General features: G+C 44.4%; 1 protein-coding gene across 1 annotated transcript in view; it reads left to right on the forward strand.

The window, feature by feature from the left end:
* Positions 1 to 21,254, forward strand: part of PATJ (PATJ crumbs cell polarity complex component) — a 143,931-nt gene that overhangs the window by 65,178 nt on the left and 57,499 nt on the right. The window contains exon 28 of the mRNA XM_036388222.1: positions 19,165 to 19,361. Coding sequence (XP_036244115.1) covers positions 19,165 to 19,361 — 197 coding nt within the window. The remainder of the gene's footprint in view (positions 1 to 19,164; positions 19,362 to 21,254) is intronic.

A 21,254-nucleotide genomic window follows, 5' to 3' on the forward strand; every position in this document is an offset into this window, starting at 1 on the left:
GAATCGGACAGGAGAGAGCTGAAAAACCATTCTAGAAAAACTGAAAGGACAGCTGAAAGAACTTGGAATCCTTAATTTCAACTGCTGTTCTATTCTTTGTGGAATCTTTTGTCAGTTAGTTGACTGGGATCGATCTGGTTGGTTTCAAAGAAGTCCAAAATAATAAAAATGGATGGTAATAAAAAATTGGTGGAAGGTGGCTTGGATAATGGACTAAGCTACTGCTGTGCTCAGACTTCCTGTCTGCAAGGATATTTAACTGTATCTAATAAGGGGATAATAATGCCCCCTTCCTCTTATTTTGCCTCTAGGTAATGTAGAAATCAATGAAGCTCTAAGAAAACATAATGATTTATCTTCCTAAGATGCCTTTTTGAGGAACAGTGGTTTCTCTGCTAAAGCAAGAGATTTTAAAACTTCTCTGGTATTTTGACTTTGCATTCTTGACTCAGAGGGTGGGGAGGCCCTGGCATGGAGGAGTTGTGGATTCCCCATCCCTGGAAGTGTCCAAAGCCAGGTTGGATGAGCGTTAAGGTCCCTTCCAACCCAAATCCTTCCATGGTTCTGTGATCCCCCCATGGTTGTGATAAATCTGTGGGTGCAGGAGGGTTGGGTTGGGATTGGGCAGCTCTTAACACACCTGAGGATTTTGGCAGCATCCAGGTGCCAGTGATGTCTGTGATCAGTGAGAGCAGAAAAACAAAAGATGGAAAAAAAGGAATCCAGGTCAGTTGAGAGTTTGAGGAAGGTATGGTCAGGTTGATGGGCTGGGCAGGAACAGGATCTCTGGAAGTGTCTGTGCACTGCTGTGGGCGAGGATGGCAATGTGAGCACCAGCATTTTGGGAAAATGCCAGGATTATTAACAAATGACTAAATAAAAGCCAGCCCACTCATAATTCCTGGGCATCTCACTGTTTGGAGTCTGGTGTATGCAAAAGTTGTGCTGAAACGAAGGAAAAGCAACCCTAACTTTAACTTTTCACTTTGGGGGGGATCAGCTGAAAATGTTGCTCTCCAGTGGAGGCAGCTCGTGCAGCCAAGCACTGCCTCTCCAATAGATGTCACTGCAATCAACAGCAAACACTGATGATGCTCACAGGGGAAGATGTAGCTTGGAAAAAGGCTTCAAGCTTTATGAAAATAAAACATTGCAAAAGTAGTAATTGCAAGATTTAATGTTCTTAAATATAGCACCAAGTGTGTTTAACACAGTGGATTTTCTTAGATCGGGCAAGAGCCAGGATTAGACAAATAGAGCAGAGACTTTCATTTTTCAGCTCTGTGTTAATCTCTATTTAATGTGAGTCTGTGCTGCTAATCTTCTTTTCCCTTTCTTGTTCTGACCCATAATTAGCTCAAATACATGGAGTTTATAACCAGCCCTGAGATCAGATCCAGAATGAGCCACAGAGCTGCCCTGGCACACTGGGATGGGTGAGGGAGGTGCTGTCCCTGCACTTTGAGGCTGTGGGTTCGTTTGGGGTTTTGTTGTTGGGCTGGTTTCTTCACTCTCTTTGTGAGTCACACGCGCAGTTATCATCTGATGAAGTATTGCGAGAGGAAATTACATTTTTGATGAAGTAATAGTAAAATTGCAGCTGGGACTTCTTGTGGTTTTTTACTGTGTGCTTGACATAATGCACTGAACAGATGGCTGTGTGTGTGCTGTGAGACATATTCTAAAGGAAGGACAATGAACTTTAAAAATGAACAAATTAATGATATTAACGAAATAACTGAGTATTTTGAGTTGTTTTAAATGTAGCTTTTGGAAGAGAGAATTAGTAGGACTTCCCAAAATAACGAAGTGTGTTTATAAATTCAGAGAGAGATTTTATCTTTGCTTTTTTTTTAATTACTAAATGAAGGATTTTGAGTCTTTTCAGTGTTTTCAGTTCAGCATTCATTGCGGCGAAACTAATATTGCTTGTTTGGGGTTTCAACAAAACACAAGTTATGATGGATTTTGAGCCTTTTTCTGCTTACAATGACAGATTGGTTTTGTTCCCTGACATTAAAAAAAAACCCAAAACAAAACAAGCAAACCCTGTGCCACGAGCACGTATCAGTGTTGGGAAACCGCAGCGTCGGGGAAGAAGGGATTTAATGAAGCCATTTCTGGGAGAGAAATTAATTTTTAACCCCTGTAGCTCGCAGGAAGGAGGATGCTCAGATAAATAAGATTATTAACTGCTCCTCTGCCATGCAGTGGGTCATTAAGCAGGAAGGCACCTGCAGCTGCCAGGCACACAGGCACGCCGGGGGTGACTCGTGTTTGGGGATGGAGATGTCATTCGGATGCTGGCAGAGCACAAACAGCAGCTGGGAGCATCCGTGGGTCAGATGTGGGAATCCAGGGATCTGCTGCTCCCCGTGTGCTTCCACAGGCAGCTCTCCTCTGCTGGCAGATGTGACTGGGAGCTTGTGGGCAGCCCGAAATTAATAGAATTGATGGCATCTCGTAATAGAAACAGACAGACGGTTTGCCCTTAAGGAGGGAAAAATCTCAGCAAAATAGGCCCAAGGTCGTCAGAAGAAAGACAAGCCCTGAGCCTGTGTGTGATGAGGATTTGAGCTGCTTACAGCCCTGAATGTTTGTCAGGAATGCAGATTTCCTGAGTACATGCTGGTACAGCAATGGTACAAGGGGGTTTCCCAGGTAAGGATTCACATCTATCTCTATGTCGTGTTTGTTTCCAGCAAGTCATTTTTTGAGCATTTTTAGTGATAATTTAGAACTAGTGAAGTGCTGGAGAAAGAAAATAATAGCAGAGATCTTTTTTTTTTTTTTTCTTTCCTTCAGTTTGAAGCATGGACATATAGCATGATTAGAATATTGAATGCATTTAACATCTTTAAAATATTTTCTCTTGTGTTTGCTTATAAATCATTGCTTCTGTGTGTGCCAGTGCTCAACATTCTTGTATACAGAACTGACTGGAGCACACAGTGCTTAAAGTATAAGAATTCGTAGCATTAAATTTCTTGCTGTATAGAATAATCTACTCTTCCATAACTGTTATTGTAATGCAGAGACAGATGGCTGAATTTTCTTCACTTTGCTTGTTAAGAATGTGTTAGGTAAATGTTTTTAGACTAAAATAAAAAGCTGCTGGGAATCTAAACTGAATATTCAGCATTTTCGTGGTTGAAGGAGGCAAAGCAAGAATAAAGCAATGTGATAGTAAACAAATGAGCTATTTGCAATGAAGGATAATCTAATCTTTAAATATTGCCTGAGATTGCATTTGTTCGTAGGTAAGATCTTTTCTTCCAACACCAGCCAGGTACCCAGAGAATAGCACTGAGATGCTGGGCATGAAATACCCAGATTTGATGTTGGAAGGTTATTACATTGTCTGGGGCTGGGTGCAGGTGGCTGATGTTGTTTGGGATCTTTGATCTCGCTCCGGTGCTACAGATAAGTAATTTCAGATAGAAGATAATGTCTGTGCTGTAAATCTGTAAACACAGGCACAAACTTGCTAAGAGAGGATGATCCAAGTAGGTCTTTATGTATTGCTCTCACCAAAGTGCTCTTTAATATCACTGCAATGACTTGCAACTAAAAATATGTTAAAAGGAGGTAAATATTTAAATAGGTAAATGAAAGGCAGACACCGGCTCGTAAAAGGTGCTTATGTGTTTATATTCTTGACTAATAACCTGATTTTAAGATGGGAAGATATCTTTCATCATAAGCACCATAAATGATGTTGCTCCAGTGCACAGAGAAAAAAAAAAAAATTAAAAAGAAAACTCCACAGTGCCTCATGTCTTGCCCAGACTAGCACAGCGTTGCTTCTAGTTAGAATATAGAGCAGATTATTTGCATAATAGCTCTGTAACAAAATTATCTGCTTGGTTTAAGCAGTAGCTGCTCCCAGGATGTAGTGGAAGTAAGGCTCTAACAGAAGGGAAATAGAAAAGATGCTAAATGACAATAATTTCATTCTTTACGGACATTACCTAGTTTTGCACAGTAGTGCAGCAATTGAGGCAGCTGCCCAGAATCACTTCTTGAACTGTCAGGAGAAAGTTGAAATCATTTTTTGCTTCTCAGTCTGAAGACTGGATTCTCCCTTATTCCCTGTCGTGTCATCACTTTGAGCAGGTGTGTAATTGCTCTTTATCAGGGTAGGTGGCATTTAAAGAGCAATCCAGAGTATTTATCTCTAGGTGTGCTGGCTACAGTGCACTGTGACAGACCAGTGAAAATTTGCTTTATGCCTTGTAATGGCCACGTGTGTATTGGAAACTGATAGCAAGCTAAAGACATTAGGAAGGAAATCTATATGCAGATATATTTGTGTGTCTGTGTGCTGGCTGCATCACATGAGGATCTCTATTTAATCACCGAATTCCCAACACTTTTGCCATATTGGCTTTAGGGGAGATGTGGCAGCTGGCTGAAGGGCAGGTGGTTCTTTCTGCTGCCCCAGGAGCAATAATGAGCCTTTTATAATCAGTGTGATGATGTGCATGTCTGTTTTCTTCATCACTGCTTGGAGATCGTGGCTTGTGCTTCCCTCTCTCCGCTTCCCCAAAAAGTTGTTGGAGGAAATGTCATAATCTGAGGTTGCCCCTGGATCCCTGGAAGTGTCCATGGCCAGGTTGGACAGCACTTGGAGCACCCTGGGATAGTGGAAGTGATGCCTCAAGTTTTAGCTTTTCTATTTTTCAGACTCTATGCTGCTTTAGTGTGTGGGGCTGGGCTCACATCAGGGGATGCTGAGCTCTGTGCACAGAGCAGGGAGACAAAACAATTCCTGCTCCAGCTGGGCACCAAGGACAAATGATCCAAATCTCAGCCCCAGAGCACAAACCCCGTGGGCTGGAGAGAGAAAAACAAGCAGGGTGGGACTGCAGGGGCTAAAGCTGGGATGGGACAATGAACTGCAAGGTGCAAATGGAGCAGAACTGATCCCAGGGACAGAGCCCGTGCCCGGCCGTGCATTTTGGAGCCATTTTGGTTCATCTTGGGTGCAGCCCTGGCTGGGCTCTGGTGCTGCCCAAGGTGTTTTGTTTTGTACCAAGTGCTTTGAACGGTGGGGTTCTGATTTGTTTCAATGCATTAGGTATTTTCAGAGGGGTTTTGTGTCCCTTTCACTGAAAAACAAGCACGTTAGTTGTCACAGATTTATAAATTCTGGTGGGTTTTTTCTGCAATTTCAGAATATAGGTAAGCCTAAGGAGATATTTTTAACCTGTAAATGTTATGCTTATATAGTATCCTAAAGTCTGTATCTCTAGAAAAGTACAGACTTCAAAAAGAACTCATCATTTCCATGGTGTGATGGTCCTGGGAATTTTACAACATACTGGAGATAAGTTCCCACACTTGCAGTGTGCTGTTACTCATTGATGAGCCAAGTACCCAAACTGGGGGGGGGATTTGAATGGAAAATCCAGAGGGTGGGAAGGCACAGGGCATTTTCTTGTGTGTGCACTTGCACGTGGAGCTAGTTATGGCTCTGTGCTGTGAGAGCAGAGAGGGATTCCACCTCCAAATGACTTTTGGAGAACTTGTGCTACTGGGCCTCCATCCCTGCAGGTGTTCTGGGAGCAGACAGCACTCCCTGTGTGCTAGAACATCACCACAGTCCTGTGTCCCTACAGAGAGGGATGGTCCTGGAATCTGTGGCTGATCGTGGTGCAGTCACTGCTCAGCCTCAGCACAGCAAGGAGCAAGGATGACACCCCCTTGGTGCTTGGCCTCCTGCTCCCTGTGCCAGCCTCACCTCAGCCTGCACCTTCAGATCTGGACATATGCCTGCACTAACTATAAACCTTAACACAAGGTTCTGAACCAGAAAGTATTTTTTTTTCATCGGGTGTTGGGCAAAAAAATCTGGTTTAAACCCCATAAGGTTTGGCTTTAATTTCCTCTGTCCATTTTGTAACCTGTTATTCTTTTAGGGAGATGACAGATTATTCAAGGATTAACACAGTATCACTTTGTTGTGCATCATTAATGGATTTAAGTAGACCATGCTGTAATAGAGCAAGAGTTCATTAGAGCAAGAGTTCATTTCAGGATTGAGCTGTTAGAAATGTAGAACATGTAATTTTTAAAATGTTGTTTATATAGAAGATGGGGGTTTTTAAACACTGTTTTTCAAGGGCAGAAAGCCACTGAGGGAGCAGCCTACCAGTGTGGTGCCTAGTGAGGTATCTCTGAGGGGCTGGGATAAGAGTGGAAGGGGAAAAAATAGGATGAGACAGGGATGTGTGATGCCTTGTGCAGGCTGACCTAGAGCAGAGGCTGGGCAGAGCTCCAGAATAAAGCAGGGATTCATTCAAAGCATCTCCTCCATGGATCCACCTTGGGCAGCACCAGAGCCCAGCCAGGGCTGCACCCAAGATGAACCAAAATGGCCCCAAAATGCACGGCCGGGCACGGGCTCTGTCCCTGGGATCAGTTCTGCTCCATTTGCACCTTGCAGTTCATTGTCCCATTCCAGCTTTAGCCCCTGCAGTCCCACCCTGCTTGTTTTTCTCTCTCCAGCCCACGGGGTTTGTGCTCTGGGGCTGAGATTTGGATCATTTGTCCTTGGTGCCCAGCTGGAGCAGGAATTGTTTTGTCTCCCTGCTCTGTGCACAGAGCTCAGCATCCCCTGATGTGAGCCCAGACCCACACACTGAAGCAGCACAGAGTCTGAAAAATAGAAAAGCTAAAACTTGAGGCACCATGTGGTGGATGAGGGAGCAAGGAGAGCTCTGTGCAAGGATGAGCAGGGGCAGCTTGTGGGCAAGGATTGGGAGAGAAGTGGGAAGGGAGTTTGTGAGGAATGGGGAGCCCAGCAGAGCCTTTTGGGGCCAGAAGGATGTGGCTGCTCTTTGTGTGTGCAGGAGGAATCTGGGGGATGGGGATGGGAGTGGGAATGGGAATGGGGATGGGAATGGGAATGGGAGTGGGAATGGGATGGGGATGGGCAGGCCTTGCATAGCAACACGGGGATGGGGAAGGTTGTGAGGGTTTTAATGAGTGGTTCTGTGAGTACTGCAGCTAATGAAGTTGGATTCCTACAGATTTGTGTAGGAAATTCACCTGGCTTGATTGTCCAGGAAGGTGTGAGCTCCACTTGGAGCTTTTCCTGTGGCTGGAGCCTTCCCTTGAGAGAATTCTCTGGCTTTATTAAGTGTGAGCTCACACTGAAGCCTTTCCCCCAGTCAGGGTATTTTTCAGCTTTCTTTCCTGCCTATTTTCATGAACTTTTACAGCACCTTTGAGACCCTTGCTCCACCCTGAGATTTGCTGCCAGTCCAAAGGTTTGGGGGCAGGAGCTTGGATTGCACATGGGGTGGTTACATGTGCTGTGTTCCTGTAGAAAAACAGAATAAAATTAGCTACCCTATTAGAACTAAGCTTAATTTCTAATAAGAGGCTAAAATACAATTAATAAACACTGGAGCATGACCCCCGGACTGCCATTGGGAAGACCTGGCATCTCTTGGGTGGGTTGCCATCTGTTGGATGTTTTGCTTGGCCATCTGTCATAAGAGACATGAAGCATCTTGAGACCTGTGGAGCTCCACACCTCAGTTCCCAGAGGTCAGGTGGCCATGTAAATTTAAAAATAAAATAAGATAGAAAGCAGGATCCATCGAGCTCCAGCTTACCCTAAAGACAGTGTTTATTACTAAAGAGTAAGTCATGGATGCATCTGAATCATCTTATTTGAAGGCTAAATTCCATAAGAAGGGGGGGAAAAAAATCAATTGAATACCAAGCCAAAAGAATTACAGTCAAAATTACCATACCCCACTCTTACTTTCCCCTCAGGCATTTATTTTTTAACTTTCTCTTAGTTGATTTTCTCCTCCAGTCAGAGTGGAAAAAGTGAGTATTTAATGTAGTCAAGTTTATCCATTTAGCTCTTCCTCCTGGATTAATCCTTGGAGATGGATTTCTTTTGCCAGAAGGAAGAAGAGAGAGTGCTTGACATATTGCAAGTCTCTGCTCACATACATCATCAATTTCCTGATTATAATTTGGTTCATTTCAAAAATGCCCAAAGCTTCATGCGTTAATATCTTTATTTCATTAAATACATTAGAAGAGAAGCTATTTGTTGTCTAATAGCATATTTTGGTACTAAAAAAAGAATAAATCATCTCTTCAAATATTCTGTTTACTTCTTTGTGATAGCTTTTCTCCTGCAGAAAAATGAATGCCTTGCTTAGTGCCTCTTATTTGAAAGAAAAGGTGTCTGACCCTGGCACTTCTATTTTACTCTTTTGTGGAAGAGAAAACAGGTCTGCCAGGCTCTATCCTTTGGAGAACTTAAAAATAATCAGAGTAGAATTTCTAATATAAAACATTGTTTTATTTAATCAAATCTATCAAGTGTTATGATGTCATAAGTGCAGCACAAACCTGATTAACTTCTCCAATAGACTCTCAGGACAGCTGATTAAATAAGGTTTATGGCTTATTTAGGGAGAGCATGCAGCTGCTGTATGATCTCACAGGATTATTCAGTGGGGGGTTTGTGTGGAGAGGAATTGTTATCCCTCCTCAGTCCAGGATCCCCTGCCTCACCTGATGGGACAGGAATTTGGCTGCTGTAAATGCAGAAGTTGCTGCCTGACTACACTGGAAAAAGATCTGTGTTCTCATTGGCACTGAGCACCCACTGATTTTCAATTTATGTCACGTGAGACAATTGAAAATTCTTCCTAAAACTCTTGCTGTCTCATTTTAGGAAGAGACCCTTGAATGAATTCTTTATTTAGTTGGTGCCTTTCCCTTTTGGAATAGCAGCCATAGCCCAGCAGTGTGTTTTCAGCCTGGAAGTTTGTGTTTTAGGGGTTTATCCACATGAGAAGTGTTCACTTTGTCATCCTCTCCAATGAAAACCTCCTCCAGGAAGGAGGAGTGGATTTGGAGGAGTCTGGCACGAGGGCTGAGTTGGACAGAGGAGGGAGCAAGGACCTTCTCCTTCATCTCCACTTCTCCTGGGCTAAAGCAGGATCCAAAATCAGAGTGCTGGGCTGGGATTAGCACATCAGACACCATAAACTGGGACATGAGAGCTGAATGAACGGAAATACATAGCAGAAGAATGACTGTTGTTTATTTATGAGCAGGAGAGGCCTCACAGTGGAATTGTAGGGGTGCATTTGTTTTGTTCCAAGGTGCACAAATCTGCAGCAGTGTCAGGCGTCGCAGTCATTTTTCATTTCTCGTGTTTCATTTTACCTCAGCAATCAGAGGCAGGTTGTGACATTGGATTGTGACATGCTCAGGTTTGTACCTAAACAGAGCCTGATGACTCAAGTACAGTTTGATAGCTCAAAACTCAAAAGTGGTCAGGTAGTTTGTAATCGTTTGAGGAGCTGTAGTTAGTTTGATGGAAGACAGAGCAGGTATGAACCTAACAAAATACTGATAAAATAAATAACCATACTGATAAATAATATGAAATTGATTGATTGATGATGATGATGATGATGATAATAATAATAATAATAATAATAATAATAATAATAATAATAATAATAATAATAATAATAATAATAATAATAATAATAATAATAATAATAATAATGCCTAAATTTGAAACAAAAAAAGAGGAGATAAACCACCTGAGCAGCATTGTGGGGCTGGTCAGGTCTTTTCCATAAGGGAACTCACTGTCACCTCATGTCCTCTAAAAGCTAGATATGCAGCTTTTTTTAATATTTAGCTGGTTTTTAATTTAAATTGGTTTTGCATTTCGTTTAAATGGAACATTTTCCTCTTTTAACACACACTGGAAGTTTTAAAAGGCAATCTGCACAGAGATCTGAGCATGCTCTGACCCATTAGCATAATTTTCCTGAATAGCTTTTTTCATTTAAAGTATGTGTGCACCCAGAGAATTGAGAGGAATCTGGACCCAGCACTGACCGTAGTAAAAACCCAGCTTTTGCCTTTTTCCTCAGCAGCCTGAAACAAAGGGCTTTTTCTCTCCACAACCCCTTCAGAGGGAATGAAAACAGCTTATCAAACCTGAGCAACTTGTTAGGGGCTGAGAGAGGATATTTTTCTTTGCTGGCCTGCGAATAAAAGCTGGGAGTGTGAAGCTGAGAGTTGTCAGCTGGAGAATTGTGGAAGTGTTTGTGGGGTGGCAGAGCCTCCTCTGAGGTCTCTGCACAACGAGCTGTGTGTGAAACCCAGAGACAGAACCCTTGGCAAAGTGGAAATTAGGCTGTTAAAACCAGGTTTGATCACCACAGACCCGCCATTATCTGCCAGGAGAATAACAATGCTTCTGTTAAATACCCCAGGTTTAAAGGAAAATGTGGCAGTGAGGACGTTTTTGCTTGTGTTAATTATAATTGGTGTGTTTGTGTGCAGTGTGTTTATTACAAAGCTGTTGTTTGTGTTTTAATTACATTCTCATGTCTCTCCAAATGCAAACAGTATATGTTGTTAGGAAAAATATAAAGTATAGAAGGAAAGCTCTTCACAGTATCTGACTAATGATTAATTAATTAACCAAATGTATAGTGAATTTTATATTTCCTTAAATGTTTATATAGCTTTTATATATACTTGAAATATTTAGATCCCCATAGTAGGCCTAAAAAGGAACGTGCAATGTGAATGCAATTTTTTGGTGCAAGTAAATCTATTTTTGTAGTAACTAGCTTGACAGTTACAATCAATCTTCAGCAAAACAACTAAAACCTAAAAATAGAAAAGAGGATTAAAATTTATCATTAAGATTGCCATTGAATTAATTCCCAGCTGAAGTAGCTGGTCATGATCAATCTTCTGTGGGGCTTCTTGCTGTTGAGGCTCTCTCTGTAATTCCCAGCCCAGCTCCATGGACATTTTCCCTGGCTTTACAGTCCCAGTGACTCATCCAGCTCTAATCTGTTTAATCACTGTCACAGCACGTTTAAAAACTGCTGTGCAAGCAAAGTTAAGGCTTCTGGGGTGGGGGTTTTTAATCCAAAAGTTTCATGTGTTCATTGTCAGCTCCCTGTGACGTGGCTTTGTTGTGCCACAGGGCTCTGCTGCCACAGCAAAGGGAGGTTGGGATTCTCCACCATCTCTCATCCCAGTGTCATTTCCTCCTCCTCACCTGCTCTTCCACAACCAGCTCCCTAGTATTTTTTTTTATTTTTATGGCTTGTTAGTGCTGCTGTTCTGATTTTATGTGAAGTTTTACACCGTTGGAGTTTTTTCCTACATTTCACAGCGCCTGGCGGTTCCCCTGGAGACCTTCCTTGGAGGATGTTGTGTAGATCTTTGGACTCATCAACACAGGCTGTGTTTGCTGCTCAGAAAGTCTTTGTGATTAAATCCAAATTTCTCTAGTCCCAATCTAGAGGGAAGAGGTTCAGGCTCTTACTGCAGGTTCTTAAATAATGGAATTAAATGAGTCGCTAAGCGAGAAATGTCTCCTCACCTGGACTTCTGAGAGGTGTTGTCTGTGCTGCCTCTTGCAGTTACTTAGCACTGGTCCCCTAAAAGTCTTCATTAGGTAACAAACTCTCGGTTTCTGACAAGAGTCTGACATGGTTCTCTCTAATTAGACTCCATGCAGAAAGATTCCAAGATAATGCCTGTGCCCGTGGCTTTGTGGGAACATCATTATCAAAGATGAAACACTCTCAGGATCAGCTTACATTGTTCCTGTCAGGGGAGGGAGAATTTAAATATTCACAATACTCATTTGTTTGCACTGAGACCAAGTGGGGAAAGCCCTGGATTAGAATTCCCAATATTCAGGCACATCAAATGGCAGAGCAGCTCTCAAATCCAAATGGAGGGAACGGGTTATAGAGCAGGAGCAGGGCAGAAAACCTGATCCTGCTAGGAGCTACATGAGCCTTGTGGGTCCCTCCTACCTCCTGAGATCCTGTGAGAGGAGCTAGGAAAGACATTGTGTCCCAGTTGGGAGATATTCTCCAAAAACTGAGGTGTGAAAGGGTTCCTTAAAGCAGCTGGATCTGGTGCTGGTGCATCCTGAAGGATCCCTGCAGCACAGCTGGGATTTCTCTGGGATTTTGCAGTCTTTCCTGGTGTTCTGCCCTGTTCTCACACCCAGCCTTCCCTGGGAGCTGCTTTCCTCGGGGAGCAGGGATAACTGAGCCTTATCTCCAGGATGCTCCCGAGCTGGGGAGCTCTGGAGAGTGCGGGGTGTTGGCTTTGGGTGACTTCAGCTGCACAGTGCCACAAAATACACTGGGGTATTCACATTACAGTGTTTCTGTGGGATTTTTCTCTTAAAAATGGAGTCTACAGCAGCTGTCATTGCAGCCTACCTCACATTTTAAGGATTTAATTACTCCAAGAATGCCTTCAGTCTGGCATTTCGTGACCCAGGCATAACCGTGATGCGATTTATTTTTGCACATTACCATTTCTATCCTCACAGTGGATTTTATCAAAAGTCTTGGTGGCTGTTTGATTGTGTTTAATCAAGCTGCTCCAGGAGTGTGTCTCCTGTCTGGAGAAAGCAGCCAGAGTCCCAGAAGTGCCAGTGCTTTTCCTGCAGGACCTCGGGGGCTCCAGCTGGAGCAGCGGCACTCCCAGCTCAGCTCCAGTGAGCCCCTGATTGCCACAGCTCTGCACCCACAGGTCACTTCTGGGGAAAGCCAAGTGCTTTCTTGGGGGTTAATGCATCATTGGAAAGGCAAATGAGTGGAAGGATTGTGTGCAGGGGAAGGCAGATTCCCTTATAATCACCAATTATTAGCATGGGATGCTCTATTTACCACACTTGCGGCTAAATCTCCTTTTAAAAGATAAACATGGGTGTGAATAGACTCATCATGGCCTTCTCATCTAATTAAAAAAAGGAAAGCATACAATATCTCTTCCTCAGAGGACTTAAATGTTGTGTAGTAGAAGTGCAGCCTTAGAGTGAAGCTTTGGGCCTGAATAAGGAAAAAAAATTCTTGGTAAAAACTCCATTTGTGCAAAATGTTGGTGTGAAATGGTGCAGGCATTGGAGGTGCTCTCTGGTGTTATGGAGCACAGTTTCCCTGGTTTTCAGTCACTTTTCTCCCTCCTGTTGTCTTTGGGGGTGTGATGGTTCCCTTGATTATAGGAAGAAGTAATTAATGGTTACCAGTTTTTAAAGGCTGAAATGGTGCTTGAATCAGACTGTGGAGGCTCTCATTATCCCCTTCTTCCTGGATGGGTTAACAAGCACCAGCAGGAATTGCCTTTTTCTGTGTAAAAAGTGATGTGAGGGACAGGTGGGATATAAGGAGAGAAGTTTCCTTTTGTGAGCTGGGAATGAGAGGAGCAAAACACAACTGGAGCCTGAGCTGGAGGGAGCAGTGAAAAGAAACTTGGAGATCCCAAATAAGAGCCTGAATCCTTCACACAAAACAAGAGGAAAAGAGGGAACCTTCAGCTTAGGGTAAGAATATTGTCTCTCTCTAAAACTGAGAGTTTAATTCCTGCTCGTTTTGTACTTGAGGTTGGGTGAGCTGCATTTGTCAGGGTGTGTAGCCCACACCTGGGCTGTTTGTGGCACCTGGTGCCTGCTCTCCCCCTCGTGGGATTTAAAGTAATGTCAGAGTATTCTGGCTGACAGTATTTTGGGGAAGAAGGGGCCATGGAGCTCTTTTTCTTAACTGGGAGAATTAATTGAAGTCTGCCAAGGGGAAAACAGGAATGCTAGGTTTTGTTTTTCTCTGCACGTCATCACTTCAGGTTTGGGAAATGATTTCCAAATGGTGTAGATGGAGCAGAGTGCTGCCAAAGGGATGTCAGAGGGGGATTGGAGGGGATGCTGAGTCTCTGGGTCAGGTAGGGAGCTCTCTCTGCCCCCAGCTTTGGAGATAACAGCACTCACAGGGATGTGCCTCTCATCACCTGAGGGAGGGGGACTGCTGACAACAGCATCTCTGGCCCTTCCATTTAGATTTTTGAGTACAACTGCCCTATTTTTCTCATGCTTGCTGATCACTGAGGGCAGAATTGCAGCGATTTAATGGAATTTAGAAAAGCATTACAGAAATACTCCTATTTTTTCTTGAAAGCTTATGAAAACAGATGAGTGCATCACTTTTGAGATAAGGTTTGAAGAACTGTCTGCCTCCTTGGAGCTGAATAGAGGGCTAGTGGGAAGATTAAAACAATAAGCTTATTATATTATTAGTAGTGGGAGAATTCTAAACCCCATTTGTTCAATTATGGTCCCTTCAATATGCTTATTTAGGTTCTTGTAAATTGTAATCAGTAAATTAGACGTGCTGCCCTCACAGCTCTAGGGTTAGCTTTCAAGGGACTTCCTACATTAATTTTTTTTAATGTTTGCAGTGAAATGGAGAAGGGAATTGGTTGCTTGGTATGCAGGGCTGGCTGTGTGCAGGGGATGCTGCCTGCATGCTGATGTGTCACTGCCCAGTGAGGAGCAGGGGTGCTGCAGCACTGCCTGAGCTCTGCTGGGCAGGGCCAGGGCTGCAACCTGATTTTGTGCTGTGGGGCAAAAATGGGAGATAAATGCATTGGAACGAGCACAGGCTGATAAATGAGATCTCCAGAAGCCAGCACATGCTGCTAACAGAGATCTGAGGTGACACAAGGGGGATGGAAAATCCTCAGCATCACCTTCTATAGTCAAATATCAGCTGTTGTCTCTCTTTCTGATCTTTTTTTCTCTTTTCTTTATGTTTTGCCTTGACATTTTTAATATCGAGCATTTGGTACTAAACCAAATCACCTTGCTGAGTCACCCAGAGCCTTTTCTTTCCTCTTTTTACCTTTTCTGGATGGACTCTCATTTGCATCATACAGACACACCGTTTTCCAAAGCAACACCTCTTCCCTTTCAGCTCATTTACCTGGAGATTTCAGCAGGTTTGGGAAACAGGCTCCTCAGCGAGTGCTTTTATATATCTGTCATTTAAAGAGCCTTCCTGAGAAGTGGCGTCTGGGTCTGGTGTTGCAGACAAATTGTGTGTTTGTTGCAGTACTAGATCATGCAAGCTCCAATATCCCGACCATATTGTCCCCATTTATTTCTTTTATCTCTCTGTTTAATATAATAGGAATAGTGGCTGAGGCAGGGAAACATATGCAGCAGCATAATAGCAGATTGTTTGGGAGCAGTTGTCTTCCATTTCCAGGGCTTCCCTTTGAAATGTAATTGTCTGCTAATATAACAGGGAAATATCATTGCAGGAGTGATCACTAAAGCGTTTACTCCTGCTTTTGGCTCATGCTATATCTGTATGGTGTTTTTTAAGAGGAGCTGGCTGCAGTATTAGCTGGTGAAATATCCTTGGTGAGATGTGTTTGCAGAAGTTGTGATGGGCATATTGTCACCGAATGTGGAAACAGCCCCGAGCAGTGCCAAAACAAGAGAGACACCGAGTCCCATGTGTGAGGCAGCAACAACAGAATTACAATTGCCTCGTGTAAAGTATCTGGTAATGAAGGCAGATAATGGAATTCTTTGCAAAAGCAGATGCTAACTGGCTCCCCAACCCTAGGCAGCCAGCTGAAAACTGATACCAGCTGGAGGGGAGAAAAAACAGCTGAAAAAGGCATTCAGGGGAAGATGCCTTAGATGCAGGTTTGTTTAAGCAGTAAATACTTGTTTAAAATGATTTTGTGAGATCCTTATTAAGAGGCAAGCTGAGCCTAACTATGACAGTGCTGTAGGAAGTCAGCTGGATGCCCAGAGGATATTTGTGTGCAGATTGGATGAGTGAGGCAGCACCGCTGGGAGTTTGTTGTCATTTATTGCCTGGCCAGGACAGCCCTTGCAAGGCTGAGCTGCAGGAGTGGGACTGGGGAGAGCCAGAACCTTCTGCTGGCCAGGGAGGAGGCAGCCTGTGCTAGCAGAGGGTTGGTTTTAGAAGCAGGGGTGTTGTGACAGTGTTCACAGGGGTCCGAGGATGGGGAAGAGATGAGGATCTGACTCCATGTTTCAGAAGGCTTGATTTATTATTTTATGATATATATTATATTAAAACTATACTAAAAGAATAGAAGAAAGGATTTCATCAGAAGGCTGGCTAAGAATAGAAAAAGAAAGAATGATAACAAAAGCTTATGTCTGGGACAGAGTCTGAGCCAGCTGGACTGTGATTGGCCATTAATTAGAAACAAGCACATGAGCCCAATCCCAGATGCACCTGTTGCATTCCACAGCAGCAGATAACCATTGTTTGCATTTTGTTCCTGAGGCCTCTCAGCTTCCCAGGAGAAAAAATCCTAAGGAAAGGATTTTTCATAAAAGATGTCAGTGACAGGGTGTCTCTACTCATCCCTTCTCCAGGACAGCAGTGCCTCCTGCCAGGATGGAAGTGGGGCTGGCTCGGAGCATCCTCCTGCCTCCTTCCCTCTGTTTTACCTCCTGGTCACCCCAGCCATCTCAAACCATGGAATAGTTGCTTTGGAAATGAAGCTGATAGTTTAGAATCAAGGGCTTAGTCCAGACAGAGGCTTCCTTCTGTTGTAAGTAAGGATTTCTTCCAACAAGTAGTGCAACGGGGAAGACACTTAACAAAAACCAAAAAAACAACAACCCTTAACCCTTAACAAATAAAGCAACCAACCCTGGAGTTGGTCTCTGCTTTTTGCCCAGATGAATTTTTTCTTTACCCAAAGATTTGTTCCCACAATGGGGAATTTTGGCACATCTGGAGCACAGAGCTGGGGTTCAATCACCAGGTGTCCAGACCTGGCCCAACACAGGAATTTTAGTGGGGCTTTGTCCCATCCCAGGCAATTGCCCAAAGTACTGATTTTTGAAGGCCTAAAGCTCACTTTTAGTTCCAGCCCAGCTCAGAAAGGAATACACATGTGCTTCTGACCTGCCAACATTTCTCCCATGTGAGAAAACTCATTCTGGGGAGGAAACACCGTGGAATTACAGATTTATTCACAGACGCACTCTGTCTGCAGGCAGAGGCTGGAGCAATGTGTGCTTGCAGTGCCACAGGGCTGAGTGTCACCAGCCAGGAATGAGTTTTGAGGCAGCCTCTGAAGATGTGCAGCTTCATCTGCACTGCATTTAAGAGTGTTTGTGTGTGTGTGTGTGTGTGTGTTTGCTCTCCCTGCTCCTTCAGCTCCTGCCTGTGCACCCGGCTGTGAGCTGTTCAAGTGATGCTTCAGCAAAGTTCCTTGCTCCTGGCAAGCAGCACTGAGATGTGTTACCCATGTACAACAAGCAGTGCAGGGAGCTGTGGCAGAAGGTGATGGACAGCAGCCCTCCAGCTCCAATTCTTGGTTTTAGCCACAAAAATGCAATCAGTGAGAAAAGCCCTTTTCTGCTGGTGCCCAGCTCTGGGGTGTGCTGCAGCTCCTTGCTGTGCTATAATGAGTTATTGGCCTAATTGTGGTGGGCAGCAAATGCCTTGGAGCTCTCCAGGTCTGGACTTGGCCTCGTGGGCAAAGAAATTAAACCTCAGTGCTGTGACCAAGCCAGGTGTGGCTGCATCTCCTTTGCTTTCAGAAACTCCATTTTTGAGACCCTGCCTGTCTTGCTGTTCTGGTACTAAGAAGACAAAACAGTTTCCAAATCCATGTAGCAAACCACACCTCTAATTACAAGCTGGCCCCATTAGTTAAGAAATGCATTAAAGAACCATGCAGCTACATGGCTTGCCATTTATTTAACACAGTTACACGAATTTTTGGGAGCATATAATTGTAACAAATAAGCTGTCTAATTTTTTTGGTGATACTCTGATTTCACGCAGAGCTCTGTGGGGCTTTAGCAGCTTTCCAGGGATAACATCTCACCCTGGCTGTACACCCTGGGGATTTTGGGCTCAGGCACTGGGGGTTTTGAGCGTGGCAGGAAAATGCCAGCCTGTGAATACAGCGAGGGGAGAGCTGGTTGCTCTCAGTGTGGGTAATTCTCTTGGGTGCAGCTGGGGCTGGAGATGGGAAGCTGCTCTCCATGTCCCAGTGGGCTCTGCCAAGGCACAAGGGGCTGCTGCAGCTGGAGCAATTGCTCTGGAAGGACCCTTGGAGAGAGGAGCCCCTGGGAATGTCCCATGTTCAGCTGAATCACCCTGACCCCACAGGGGCCGTGGAAGGAGCATCTCTGCCTCATCTTCCTTCTTCTCAGCAGTTTTTGTTCACTTTTGGTTGCCTCCCTCTCACCTTCCCCAGCTCTTTTCCCTCTTTCTTGTTGTTGTCATGGGAACATTCACTACAGCAGTTAAATCATACTATTAAAATATGCTTCCCCAGGAGGGTGCTAGTAGCTAATATTGATCTAGCTCCTGCTGCTGACTCAGGGATATGGCTGAACATATAATATCCCTTATTTCTGCTTTTCATGCATAATGCAGCAGTTTCTCTCACCTTGGGCTCTGTGCTAAGGTGACACCCAGCCACAGGGGTGTACTTTGATTTGCTCTTTCAGATGTGTGGCCCAGCTGAAGGTGCAGGTGGTGCTTTAAACTGGCTTTCAAATCTGCAAAGGGAAAGCAGACAGGACAGAACTGCCCTCCCCAGCAGTGGTGATGGATGTTGGTATGCCAGTGGTGAAAACACACTCAGATTAACCTGTCAGCATCCCCAGCCACACTGTGTGCTCCCAGTAACTTTGTAAATATATCGAGCTCTGTCACAGGAATGCTTGAAATGCAGATGAAAGGCAAATAACTGCCTTAATATCAGGTGAGGCTGCATTTAAAAATGCAATCACTCATCTCCATTGTCCCTGACATCTGCTCTGCCTAATCAGCCCGTGGAGTTGAGCAGAGCAATGCTGAGAAGATTCCTGAGTCACCGGGAGGAAGCAGAAGGTTTTACCTTGAGATGTGAGCTTGCAGTAATGTTTGAGCCATTAAGGGCTTCACTTTCCCACAGTGGTTAATTAACCAGCTCGAACTTTATGAGAGTTTCCTGAATTTGATAGGTTTTGTAAGGTAAAGGTGCCTCTGGAATTTCCTTGTTTACCCTCCTTTCAGAAAAGTTTTGGTTTGGAACCAGGCTGTTGTACAAATAATTAAAAATAGCGTGGGTTTCATTTGAACAGTATTTGCAGCTGATGCTGCATTTTGCTGTGTGACTGATACACACAGAGCAAATGATATTTTAGAGTCTGTGCTGAAAAGACCTCTGTTAAAAACACTTATTTGCTGAGGAGCCATAAATTTCTGGCATATTTGTGCCTGTTGTTGAACATCTGCACGTAACTCACTTTATGTTCTGACTCCCTTTATGTTTTGACCTTCCCAGAAAAAATCAGGCAGAGATATGCAGATCTCCCGGGAGAATTGCACATTATTGAGCTGGAGAAAGACAAGAATGGGCTGGGGCTCAGCCTGGCTGGCAACAAGGACCGCTCCAGGATGAGCATCTTCGTGGTTGGGATCAATCCCGACGGCCCCGCGGGACGGGACGGGCGCATGCACATCGGGGATGAGCTCCTGGAGGTAAAACTTCCCTGGATCACTTTGGGGATGAGGTGCTGGAGGTAAAACTTCCCTGGATGCACTTTGGGGATGAGGTGCTGGAGGTAAAACCCTTCCCTGGATCACTTTGGGGATGGAGGTAAAATCTTTCCCTGGATCACTTTGGGGATGAGCTCCTGGAGGTAAACCCTTCCCTGGATACACCTTGGGGATGAGCTCCTGGAGGTAAAACTTCCCTGGATCACTTTGGGGATGAGCTCCTGGAGGTAAAACCTTCCCTGGATCACTTTGGGGATGGAGGTAAAACCTTCCCTGGATCACTTTGGGGATGGAGGTAAAATCTTTCCCTGGATCACTTTGGGGATGAGCTCCTGGAGGTAAAACCTTCCCTGGATGCACTTTGGGGATGAGGTGCTGGAGGTAAAGCCCTTCCCTGGATACACCTTGGGGATGGAGGTAAAATCCTTCCCTGGATGCACTTTAGGGATGAAGGTAAAATTCTTCCCTGGATGCACTTTGGGGATGAGCTCCTGGAAGTTCTTCCCTGTATGCAGTTTGGGGATGAACTCCTCTAGGTAAAACTCTTCCCTGTATGCAGTTTGGGGATGAAAGTTTTTGGGGATGAAAGTTTGGGGATGGAAGTAAAGCTCTTCCCTGAATGCACTTTGGGGTTCAACTCCTCGAGGTAAAATTATTTCCTGGATGCAATTTGGGGGTGAAATCCTGTAGGTAAAACTCTTCCCTGGATGCAGTTTGGGGATGAGCTCCTGGGGCTAAAATCCTTCCCTGGGTCACTTTGGGGATGAAATCCTGGAGGTAAAAGTCTTCCCTGGATGCAGTTTGGGGATGAGCTCCTGAAGGTAAAACCCTTCCCTCAATGCACTTTGGGGATGGAGGTAAAACTCTTCCCTGGGCACACTTTGGGGATGGTGGTAAAATTCTTCCCTAGATGCATTTTGAGGATGAACTCCTCAAGGTAAAACTCTTCCCTGGATGCAGTTTGGGGATGAACTCCTCGAGGTAATTGTTCCCTTTAGCATGTGCAGGGAGGGAGAGGCATGAACCTTTAAAATAAAGCCTGGAAGTGGAATTAGGTGGCTGAGCAAGGAGCTGTGCTGATTTATGCCAACTGAGAACTTGGCCTTTGGCAGGTAAATGTGTTTGCAGTGAAACAAAAATCACTGGCCTGTGAAAAGCAATGTCTTGTCAGCAAAGTCTGTGCTCTCAGCATGTTCACAAGCTCTGCGTGGGGAGGGGCTGTTGGAAGGCAGGAAGGGGACAGTAAATCAATCCTTGGAGTGCATGTGTGGCTTACAGGGAAATTCACACTTTTCGTTAAAAAAAAAGCCAAAACCCCCTCAACGTTGCCATATGTGTTTTTACAGATGACAGGGATATTCCCCATCCTGAAAATAAATTTCATGCTGTAATCTGTTTTGATCTGTTGCAACTTTAAATACTTATTTTCTGTAGTTGTGTCTGGCACGGGTTCACCCACGAGGCAAGAGATCTCATTAGCAAGTGGAGTATTTTGTCTTCACTTTTTCTCCAGTCTCCTTGCCTCACCTTCAGCCTGCAAACACAGCTTTTCCTTCACTTCACCTGCCTTTTGGGCTGTTGCAGAATGACATTTTGCTGCTGTACCTGCAGTGATTCCCCACGTGCTGATTGCTTCAGTGGTTTTAAAAAAATCATCCCTCCCTGGGATCTTGCCCTTGGAGAGAGGAGCAGGGATTTGCTGACCTGCTGCTCGCCGTGGGTGGTGATGCTCTGAACTTTCAGCAGCTCTCTGTGCAATCAGAAAACAACCTGTTTTTTCACATTTCTTGACTTGAGAAAGAGCAGTTTGGCTGCCTGAGGGTACCCTGGGAATAGTCAGAATTGTCCAAGCATTTGTCATTGTCTAACAGTTCT

Source organism: Molothrus ater, chromosome 9, assembly GCF_012460135.2.
Source record: "Molothrus ater isolate BHLD 08-10-18 breed brown headed cowbird chromosome 9, BPBGC_Mater_1.1, whole genome shotgun sequence".
Taxonomy (NCBI): domain Eukaryota; kingdom Metazoa; phylum Chordata; class Aves; order Passeriformes; family Icteridae; genus Molothrus; species Molothrus ater.